The 11,210-nt window shown below is 52.9% G+C and overlaps 1 protein-coding gene across 1 annotated transcript in view; it reads left to right on the forward strand.

The window, feature by feature from the left end:
- CD9 (CD9 molecule) overlaps positions 1-9,383 on the forward strand; it is a 35,918-nt gene extending 26,535 nt beyond the window's left edge. The window contains exons 3-8 of the mRNA XM_029205912.1: positions 4,339-4,436; positions 5,033-5,107; positions 6,712-6,810; positions 6,932-7,021; positions 7,644-7,727; positions 8,865-9,383. Of these exons, the coding sequence (XP_029061745.1) occupies positions 4,339-4,436; positions 5,033-5,107; positions 6,712-6,810; positions 6,932-7,021; positions 7,644-7,727; positions 8,865-8,930 (512 nt within the window). The 3' untranslated portion in view covers positions 8,931-9,383. The remainder of the gene's footprint in view (positions 1-4,338; positions 4,437-5,032; positions 5,108-6,711; positions 6,811-6,931; positions 7,022-7,643; positions 7,728-8,864) is intronic.
- The last annotated feature ends 1,827 nt before the right edge of the window (positions 9,384-11,210 follow it).

Consider the following 11,210-nt stretch of genomic DNA (forward strand, 5'->3'; position numbering starts at 1 on the left):
TGGCATTGTCCTAGAGCGAGTCCCCGGCCTCCCCATGCTCTGCGGGTGCCTGACCCCATACCTCTGGTCGCTTCCAACGACCAGTTTCTGTTTTGTTATCTAGGACTCTGGCTCATTCTGTGTATTTTTTTTTTTATTGGAGTATAGTTGATTTACAATGTTGTGTTAGTTTCAGGTGTACAGCAAAGTGAGTCAGTTATACATATATTCACTCTTTTTTATTTTTTTGGCCTCGTGGCTTATGGGCTCTTAGTTCCCCGACCAGGGATTGAACCTGGGCCCTCAGCAGTGAAAGCATGGAGTACCAACCACTGGCTGGACCGCCAGGGAAGTCCCTCCCTAGGCCTTTTGACTTTGCCCCAACTGTGGTTGGAGGAGACAGGCCCCCGGCACCAGCAGCCCAGCAGGTGACAGGTAGGAAAGTCAGGCAGGTGGCAGGAGAGTGACAAGCATACAGCCAGAGGGGCCAAGCCTGCCTCCAGAAATCTCCCAGGACTCAGGTTCCCTGGTCATTGTGGCGTCCTTCTGATGGCCCGTGGTCCTACCTGAGGTGGCCAGGAGCTGGTCCGAAGGCACATCCCAAAGAGACACAGCAAAACCCCTACTGAGGGACAAGTGGCCACTGCCCGCTGAGCTCTCATAGACAGAGACAAACCCTCTGCACTGGACCCCCTTCCTGGGAAAGGGCTCAGCTTTGAAGACTTCATTCTGCTGGCAGAAGCCCAGGGCTTGGAGCGTGATGCAAGTGACATCACATAGAACACAGTCAGCGACTGACCACTTGGGCCTGGCTGGGCCCCGCGGTTCGCTGAGTGCTTTGGGCAACTGAATAATTGTCATAGCCGGGCAAAGGGCCAAGGAGGCTTCGTTCTCTGTGTCCCCTTCCCCCTCGGGCCGTGACATCAGCCTTTGCATTGACCCACAGCCCCTCTTCCAGCAGAGGGTGCCAGCTCCATCCCGGCTGCTCTTCCTGACATCATGGGGTGACCGTCCCTTGCACTTGGGTACAGACCATCTGCAGGGCAACCCACAGGCCAGCCTGGCCGTGCAGCTGACCCTTCAGGAAACCTGAAGGACCCAGGGGTGTCTTTTCTCCAGCGGGGCCACAGCTTTCAAGGTAGAGAACAAATGCATAATCAGGCAGAGAAGCGAGGGAAGCAACTTTGCAACGTTCAGAACAGTCTCTAGCGGATCCAGAACGGCTGACAGCCTCATATGGGCCTTCTCTCCAGTTCGGGCCCTGGAGATTCAGGCCGTCAACAGTATCCATAATCCCAGGCTGCAAACGAATTGGGGAGCTTCTTCTTCTCGTTCCCAGCCCAGCAGCCCTTCTTCAGTCCTTGGTCCAGCCATCAGTGGGATGGACAGGGACGGGGAGAGAGCCATCGGGGAGCAGACTTAGGGTTCCTCGGAACCCCTGCTTGACTTATTTGGAGACAGTAAACTGTTCTCAGCAAGTGGAGGCCAGAGGCTCGGCCAGAGTTTGTTCTGCACACGAACGTGTGGGGAGCAGTGTTTGCAAGATGGGATGGGGGTGATGACGGGAGGCTGACGTGTCCCCTGCCTTCCCCAGGCCGGGAGCCCCGATCAACAGGTGGAAAAGAAGGCTTTTGTGTAAAGGACACGGCAGATGCTACTGCTCCACTAGAAGCTTTTGTTTTTTTTTTTTTTTTTTTTTTGGACTAGGCCTGTAATGTCAGCCTGAAGAAAGCAGAACAAACAGCCCTTAAGCAAGTGAATACAGTAAAATCCCAGAGAAGGCTCCGTGACAAATAACTTTTTCCATGAGTCAGACTGAAAGCTAGCATCCACTTGTTTTATAAAGGGGAATGCTTTGTCATTTATCACCGTCAGCCCCTGCTCACAAGCTCGGGGTGTAGACCAGGCGGAGCCTGTGCAAGGGGAAGCCCTCACCCTGCAGTGGACGGAAGGCTTCTGGGGTTGCTACTCATAGCTGAGCCGCCCTATGGCTTGACGGCTGCCGTCCAAAATCCCCATAAACAGCCACCAGGGAATTGCTCATCTTCATCCCCCGCTGGATGGAGAGGGTGAAGCCAAGACACCCCAGATCTAGCAGCTGTCCGAGCAAGATTGAATATTTAATATTAACCGACAGGCCCATTAGGAGAATGTTCTCTCTGCGTGGGAAATGCGTTTTCCTTTAGTGGCTCTCTGTTGCCGCCACCCTGACTCCTCTGCCTTCTGCCAGGGTCGCCCGGCCAGGCTGGGATCTGGACGGAGAGAGAGCACGTCTGTGTGATCATCCCCACTCAACCCTGCAATGGAGCTCAAAGGAGGGACCTCATCCTTTGTTGTCTTGCCCCAGTGGGGAGAGATGAGGAGACGGGGAGAAACAGGGGCAGTGTTACCGCTCACTGGGGTCCCCAAGTCAGAGCCCAGACCTGAAAGCGCTGCCCCTTCTCCTGCAGTGCCCCTGTGTGGGCGGGGCGGACCTGCCTCCCCAAGTCCAGCCTGTGGCCCCATGGAGTGGACGACCTAGGAGGATGGGACTTGACTCCAAGACAAGCTGCATTTGTCCCCTTGCCCAGTCTGGGCCGGGCGTGCACGGGAACAATACCCATATTCATCGGGGTTTGCCAGCAAGGCCACGTGACTTGACATCACGACAGATGTGGGGAGGGGACGGGCAGAGGACAAACGCTCCCTTGTGTGCGCCCCTCGCTGTGCTGCCCGGGAGTCTCAGCCACGGGCCACTGCGAGGTTTGCTGCCTACACAGCTCCAGCCTGGGAGGAAGGTACGGATGTGGGACGGTGAAATCACTGTGACACCTGCCGGGGTTCTCGTCGCAGCGTCCTGTTGTGTATTGTGGGGAAGCATGCCTACTTTAGGGAGGTCTCCCTGCTCCCAGCGAGGGGACAGCAGGGAGAGAGCAACACGTCTGTGAAATTCGGCATCACAATCGTGATTATTCACAATTGTCGTCCATCCTTCGTATTGTGAAGATTCACAGTAGCTGACTGTACGTCAACTATACCTTAATAGAATATTCAAATTTTTAAAGTTAAAGTTAGAAAGATTAGCAGTAGCTAGCACTTGTTGTGGACATTTGGAGCATATGGCCTAATCCTCACAGCAATCCTTGCAGTGGGCATTTTTCCTGTCCCCAGTTTGCAGATGGAAGACAGTTACACAGAGAGATAAGTGGCCTTCCCAGGGTCACAGAGCTGGCTTTCAAACCCAGGCATTTGGGGCTCTCGACGTGTGACAGGAGGCCCCTCCCAGCAGTGGACAGATGCCAGGGAGGCCTAGGACTTCTTTGCCAGTTTTCCCGGGGCCGCTGGGGGGTGGCGGAGGGAACCGGGGAAGGGGGTGGTCACTGCAGGTCAGCTGTGCTTCTCAAGAATATAACTGAACGATGGGCCCCTCTGGGCATTCCCTGGGGGAGTGTGGAATGACTAGGGCTGGGGCTGTGTCCCACTGTGTCCCTCTGTCCCAGGCCAGAGTTGTGGAACTCACAGCCCTTCACCACCCCTTCTGCACTGGACACCCCAACTGAGTGCTTAGAAACCTTGTCACTCACCTTCCCTCTAGCAAGGAGGATCCTTTCCACTCTTAACCTGGTGTAACTGAATTGCAGCTGTAAGATCTCACTGGTGTGCTATAAGGGATCTTTTGAAATTTTCTAGCAACCAACTCCTCATTTTACTGTTAAGGAAATAAGGAAATTGTGATCTTACCCAAGGTCACACAGCAGTTAGTAGCAGAGTTGGGACCAGAACAAGGGTCTTCTGACACCCAGGCTGTTCTTTGCACTAGAGCAGGGTTCTCGTGCCCTCGGACGTTGCTAACTGTGCAGGCCTGTCTGCCACCAGGCAGCAGGGCGGGAAGGCATCCCCTCTGGGAATATGGCAGAGCTGGCCCGCCCAGAGCGTGGGTGTCTGCGTGTGCACAGCCCCTTCCTGCTGAAGCCTTGCTCTCCTCGCCCCTTGTGTCAGGTAGAGGCCAGCAGGGGGTTTGTCAGAGCCTCAGGAAGTTAGCCCAAGTTTGGAGAGTCTAATTTAACTAGTGGGAGTGGGTCCATCCAGCTGGAGACGGATGCAGACTGGACCGGTCCGTCCTGAGTAGAATCTGGGGCTCCCGTGGATGTTCTGTGTCCTAGGGCGGGGGCAGTGGGCACCTTCCAGGAGGGCTGAGGGTAAGGTGGGAATGGGGACTTGATGGGTGGGTGTCAGAAGAGAGACAGGTGGGAGGAGGCTGTTTGGGCCTCTTGTGCCCTTGACGGGGGCAGTAAGGATGCAGAGAGGGAACGAGATCAGGAAGCACCTACACGTCCCCACTAACAGCTCCTTGTCCTGTCCTCTGCCCTGTGCCCTCAGGAGTTTACATTCTGATTGGAGCCGGCGCCCTCATGATGCTGGTGGGTTTCCTGGGCTGCTGTGGGGCTGTGCAGGAGTCCCAGTGCATGCTGGGATTGGTGAGTGTCCCCTCTGTGCCCACAGCCCCTGGTGTCCCAGGGTGCCCACCTGAGATCCCACAGCCCAGGGGGCGAGACGGGGCAGAGCGGGTGCCCATCTCCTTGCCCCCATCCCCGGCCCCGGGATGACACGCTGTCTCTCTTCCTTTCTGGAGCCTCTGTCTTATCACTTCCCTTAGGCAACTAAATGCCAGGACTTTGTTTTTCCCTTTGTCGAGGACCACGTTTGCTTTTTTTCCCTGAATCCACAGGTACCTTCGCCTCCCTTTCTTGTTTCAAAATTTGTTACAATTTTCCTCAAACTCCGGATTGTATTCACCTCCTTCTTTCCTCAAATCTCTGTGGTTTTTGTGAACAGGTAAAGGTGTTTTATCGCTGACTCTTCGTTGACACCTTAGAAATATCAGTTCTGGGGTCTGTGCCACTCTCTCCTCCTGCGGCTTTCCCCTCCTGGCCTTGGCAGAGCGCTGGTAGTTCTGTAGACCCCCTCCCGTCCCTTCCAGGCATCCCTTCCCGCCCCCAGAGGCCGGGTCCCCAGATGCTTGTTCCGGCCGGCCAGCTGGGACTGTGCCTCACTCCAGCCCTTTCCCTTCCAGTTCTTTGGCTTCCTCTTGGTGATATTTGCCATTGAAATAGCTGCGGCCATCTGGGGATACTCCCACAAGGATGAGGTAGGTTTTCCCTGTAAGGTCTCTTGGGAGTTGGGGGATGGGGTGATGGCGGTGGAAGGTGTCCCAGCTGGTCCCTTGCTTCGGCCTTTGGCCTTCAGCCATCAGACGTGCCTCTGAGGGGAGCTCCCCAGGGAAGGGAATGCGAGTGTTCACACTACCCTGGGCGGGTGGGTGCCGGCCACTGCTTCCCGTGCCCTGGACGGCTCTGGCATGGAGTGGGTGTTCGGGCAGTATTGTTGGGTCAGTGTGTCTGCCCCTCACACCTCAGTAGCCCTCCCCTCAACTTCTCTGGAACACGACTTAGGGAAATATGGCTTCGTCTGGCCCGGACCCACCACACACACACCCCGGTCCCTCCCCTCGTCTCTAAATCAGTGCCACCACCAGCCAAGGGCTGTACCCCGCTCGCTGGGGGGTCCAGAGATGCGTGGGTGGTGGTCCCCACTTCAAGGAGCTTTGACACCTAGTGTGGGAGAAAGACATGCATTTGACTCGTGTTACAGAAGCCATTTATAATCAGAAGCCCCGTGGGATTTGAAAGCCGGCGTGGGGAAGGGGACTCTCTTCTGGCTTCACGGAGAGAGAGGGGTGTTGACCTAAACCCGGAAGGAGAGAGAGGATTTCAGGAGGAAAGCTGGTGGAGGCTGGACCTTCCCGGCAAAGAAAGGGTCTGAGCACAGCTGAGGGTGGGCTCAGTGGGGGTCCAGGGTGGGCTGCATCAGAACAGTGTTTCAGGAAGGGCTGTCTTGTCATGTTTAGCAGGAGGGGCCAAAGAAGAGAGACCCTGGATACAGGCTTTTTTTTTTTTTTTTTTTTGCGGTACGTGGGCCTCTCACCGTTGTGGCCTCTCCCGCTGCGGGGCACAGGCTCCGGACGCGCAGGCTCAGCGGCCATGGCTCACGGGCCCAGCCGCTCCGCGGCATGTGGGATCTTCCCGGACCGGGGCACGAACCCGTGTCCCCTGCATCGGCAGGCGGACTCCCAACCACTGAGCCACCAGGGAAGCCCTACAGGCATTCTTAAACCCGGATGCACCCGGTGCAGAAGCATAACGCTACTTCCTTCGTATTATAAAACAATAGCTCGCCCTTCTCCCCTGTTTGCACCAGACACTGTGCTACAGGCTTAATGCAATATCCTTTAAATCCTCGCCATAACCTCTGAGGTGGGGACTATTATGATCTCCATTCTACGTACGCAGAAACTCATGTACAGAGAGGTTTGGTAATTTGCCAAAAGTCACCCAGTCTGTGAGTGAAGGAAAGAAGATGGAAGCCTGAAAAACTAGCCGAATCAGGAGTAGGCTTTTTGTTTTTAGTTCCTTAGATTGAGGCAATTTAATTTTGTTTCTAGGTAGACAGGAAAGAGCCAAGTGGGGCTGAAGGGACCAACCAAAGGTGCAAAAAGAAGGGGAAATGGCTGGAGCGGTTCCTAGAAGATGTGGGAGGAGATGAGGGGGGACCCCGGAGGCCCCGAGGCGGGGAGGTCTTAGTCCAGTGGCTTGTCCGCTCCGGGAACTTGTGGCTGCACGTGAACAAGACAGAACAGGTGACGTTCGTTCATAAAGTAGCCATCTCTGCTCCTCTCTTGTCTGTGCATCCCAGGTGATCAAGGAAGTCCAGGAATTTTACAGGGACACCTACAACAAGCTGAAAAACAAGGACGAGCCCCAGCGGGAGACGCTGAAAGCCATCCACTACGCGGTACACCGGCTTCGCTAAGACGCTGCCCTTCTCCTTGCCTTTCTTCAGAACTTGTGTGCATCTCTATTTCAGTCCTCTTTATTTATCTCTCCCACCCCCATCCCTGTCCTTCCCTCTGCAGCTGGACTGCTGCGGTTTGGCTGGGGGAGTAGAACAATTTATCTCAGACATCTGCCCCAAAAAGGACATACTCGACAACCTCACGACGAAGGTAAGCTTACGCGCAAGACCCTTGTGCCCGGCCCAGCTGCTCTGGGCAAATCCTGCCAAAGTGGACTTGCATTCAGCTCCCTTGATCTGGGAGGACAGCATCCCAGTGCTTCCTAAACACCTCTTCCCCCTGGGAAGAACCCAAGGTGGCCATCTCCTTTCTCCCCTGCCCTGGGCCTCTGTTTCCTCAAGGGCAGCAAGACAAAGGCCAGGGAAATAACAAAGTGTTCTAGCTCCCTGCAACGATTGGGCCCTCCAGCCATCATGCATGGGCGATGCTCCCAGGCCTGGACTCCTGCTTTATAGACTTGTGAGCAGCTCATGGTTGTGAGCTAGAGCAAATGTCCAAACTTCAGAATAATAGGAGGTAACCCTATGGCCACATTAGACATGGACCCCAAAGCAAGGGCTCATCCCTCTTCCCTCCCGGATTTCTTGCCCAAATTTTGGGGACCCACCTCCCATCTCTCTCCTGGTTCTCCTCTCCATCCACCAGCCAGTCCCCAGCCCTTGTTCTGGGACCACCAGCGCTTCGGGTATGAGCTGGGTGCCGTGGTGGGGTAGGGGGGAGCCTGGAGCAGGACCGTGTGTGACCTGGGTCTTGGTTTGCCCCCCCCCCCCAGTCCTGCCCTGAGGCCATCGAAGAGGTCTTCCAAAACAAATTCCACATCATTGGCGCCGTGGGCATCGGGATTGCAGTGGTGATGGTGAGTGCCGGGGGGCATCGGAGGGAATCTAAGTAGTTAAGATTGATTAAGCCCTTCCTCTGGCCAGGCACTGTTTTAGCTAATCAACTAATTTATCAACTGATTTAAGCCTCGCCGTATCCACGAAGTAGGAACTGTTCGTATTCCCATTTTACAGACTCGGGCCCGGAGAGACAGAGAGGTTGAGTACATTGATCAAAGTCTCTGAGGTCAGGAGTGAAGCATCTGGGATTTGAACTCACTGTGTCTCCAGAATCCATTCCCATAACCATTAAGGTGCAGGGATAAATGTAAGGTGATTCCACTGTGTCTGGTCCACGGACCACACTTGGAACAGCAAGGATGTAGATCACCCAGACCTGTTAGTGATCCCGGGATAATCTTAAGAACATGTTTTCACCGTGCACCTGCTTTTCTTTGCCCCACGAAAGTAGTTCAGTAAAAGCAACATGGATGTGAACTGTCTCACCTCCCACTGTGGTCAGAAAGACACCCCAAGGTGGAAAACCAGGAGGAGACTGAAAGCTTCCAACAATCTACTCTCATGTCAGGAGCCCCCAGAAGCCACCAGGGGCCAACCAGCTTCCCTGGGGTCACCCGTCTTCCCCCACAAGGGAGTGATGAGACTCTGTAGGGGACCCAGCCTTCCTCTGCCCCTTGCAAAGACTCCCCCAGAGAGAGAATCGCTTCCTGTCTTAGTGGTAATTGACACCCCTCCTCTGCATCTAGGAAAGGCTTGAAGCAGCTTTCAGTAAAAGGCATGACAATACCTTTAAAACTAGAATAGAAAACACAGACGTACGCAAAGAGGGAAGTGAAAGTATTGGCCTGGAGACACTATGGGAATAGCTGGAGTTGGAGCATTCAATTTAAGGATGCTCACCTTGAGAGTTCCCAGGGAGCTGGCTTGTGCGGCCTGCAGCGGCCGACGGCTGCAGACCCAGAATCCCCCTGGTCAGCATTCCCTCCACTGTCTTACTTAACATTTCTCCTGCTTCACACCCTTTACCTCATTTGGCCTCGTGGGCACCTTCTCCTTGTCATTTGTAGCGGCCGGCATGTCTCCTGTCTTCCCCTCTCCCTCCGCCTTCCCGCAGCAAAGCCACACAATTGCTCACACCCCTTCCTGTCTTCCAGGTATTTGGCATGGTCTTCAGCATGATCCTGTGCTGTGCCATCCGCAGGAACCGAGAGATGGTCTAGAGTCAGCGCTGCGGCCGCGAGCAGGGAAGTTCGCCCCTGAAGACTGTTGGTTATTTTCTCGGGGTTCTGTGTTTTTGTGTGTGTGTGTGGTTTTGTTTGTTTGTTTTTCTTTGCCACTAACTTTAGTATTCATTCTGCATTTCTAAACAAAAAAGTTATTCTACGTTTGTGTTTTTAAATGCTTTACTCAATATTGATATTCATAGTTAAGGGATTTGGGTTTGCTCTGGTTTATATTTTTTTGGTCATTTGTTTTTGCTTATTATGTTAAGCAGAAATATCCTGCATTGAAAGGTACTATATTTGCTAGGCTCTAGGCAAAAGATATTGTATATAAGGAGATTTTTGTGTGTGTCTTTAAATAGATAAAAAATGTCTATCAAGTTTAATCAGGTTGTAACTTATGTTAAAGACAATTTGATACATAATAAAAGATGATGACAACATCCCAAACTGGTTCTGGGGTTTTGCTTCCCTACATTTTTTTTAGAGCTGCTTATTTTTGCAAATGTTTTTCAGCTGCTCTTTGCTCTGTGCGTACATGAGAAGTAGGTGGGAAGGTTGGTCTCCCTACTTTACTAGTGAAGAAATCAGGGCATGGAGGGATGAAGGGATTTTGATCCAAGATCTCACCGTTGTTCACACATCAACACTGGAGCCTAGCCCGGGACTCTTTCTTGCAGCAATGTGATGTGTCTTGAGGATACAGTAGTAAACATGAGGTCCCCGGTGGCCCAGACTTTCTGTTTTATTCCCTGCTACACCCTCAGCACCTAGCACCTATTGCCTAGTGCATGGTAGGTACTCAGGATTTGTTGACTGAGTAAATGAGGGTATACTCGTCGGGGTTTAAACAGAAGCAGAATATTAAATAACTTTTTTTACAGGGATCTGACCTTACACAATCGCTGGAGCTGGTTAAGCAGTCTCTATAAGACTATGATCTTTGCTTCCGACGTTGGAACTTGACGCCCACAGGCAGAGTCAGGGAGGACAGTTTGATGTAACGTGGGCGAGATCGAGAATGTGGAGCCCACGAGGACAGACAAATTCGCGTCTGTTCTTGTTCTTGATGATGGTGGCGTGGGTCCTGCAGAGGCGAGGACCCGACGCGGTGGACCCGAACACACACCGGCTGGGATGTGGAGAACCTGAGTAAGCCAGCAAAGCGGCAGCCATCTGTGTGAGCTGCGGAATGCCTGCTGCTCCATTTCCACCTCCGGTTGTGCTCCACTCTAACCAGAAAGGAGGAGGAAGAGGCATGCTGGGGGATGTCAGTCACCCTCACCAAGCCACCGTGCGGGAGACAGCCTTCACTCAGAAAGCCTAAAATCTAGTGAGCGGTTCAGAGCATCAAGCCAGCAATTACGACGGAGTGAGATGAGCACCACAAGAGGGGAAGTACAGAAGCGTAGCAAACCTGTTTTTATCTTCCACTCCTTGATTCAGTCTGGGCTCTTTCTCCACATTAGAAAAAGAGAGAGAGAACGAAAATGGCCCTGAACGCCATTACATTAAAAAATCAGAACACCGATGTTCACAGCAGCGTTATTCACGAGAGGCAAAAGGTGAAAACAACCCAAAAATGTCCATCAGCAGGTGAAGGGATAAACAAAATGTGGTAGATCCATACAACAGAATACAGTAAGCCCCCTACATACGAACCTTCGAGTTGCAAACTTTCAAAGATGCCAGCGGGCCTTCGCATGTCCAGTCACCTAAGTTAGTTCTCGTGTCTGGCGCACCTTGTCACGTGCGTGCATCCTCTACAAGTGGTTGCGCTTTTGTGTACTTTGTACGGTACTGTATAGAGTATAGTAGTAGAGTATTTTTATTTCAAGCCCAGGATGTCCGGAAGCAAGTGTAAAAGCAGCGGTATGTAGCCGATTGTGTTAGTTGGGTACCTCGGCTAACTTTGTTGGACATACGAACAAATTGGACTTACAAACGTCATCTCGGAAAGGAACTCGTTTGTATGTAGGGGACTTACTGTATGGTTTCGCCTCAAGAAGAAATGAAATTCCAACACATGCTGCAACACGGATGAGCCTTGAAGACATTATGCCAAGCAAAATAAGCCAGACAGAAAAGAACAAATACTGGACGATCCCAGTTATGTGAGGTGCCTAGAATAGGCAGATTCAGAGAGACAGTAGGTAGATTGGAGGTGGCCAGGGGCTGGGGCGAGGAGAATGGGGAGTTGCCGTATAATGGGTGCAGAGTTTCCGTTCGGGATACAGAAAAGGGCGTGGAAGTAGGTAGTGGTGACGGCTGCTCAGC

This window comes from Monodon monoceros, unplaced genomic scaffold, assembly GCF_005190385.1.
Source record: "Monodon monoceros isolate NGI ecotype Baffin Bay Population unplaced genomic scaffold, NGI_Narwhal_1 Super_Scaffold_6, whole genome shotgun sequence".
NCBI classification, from domain to species: domain Eukaryota; kingdom Metazoa; phylum Chordata; class Mammalia; order Artiodactyla; family Monodontidae; genus Monodon; species Monodon monoceros.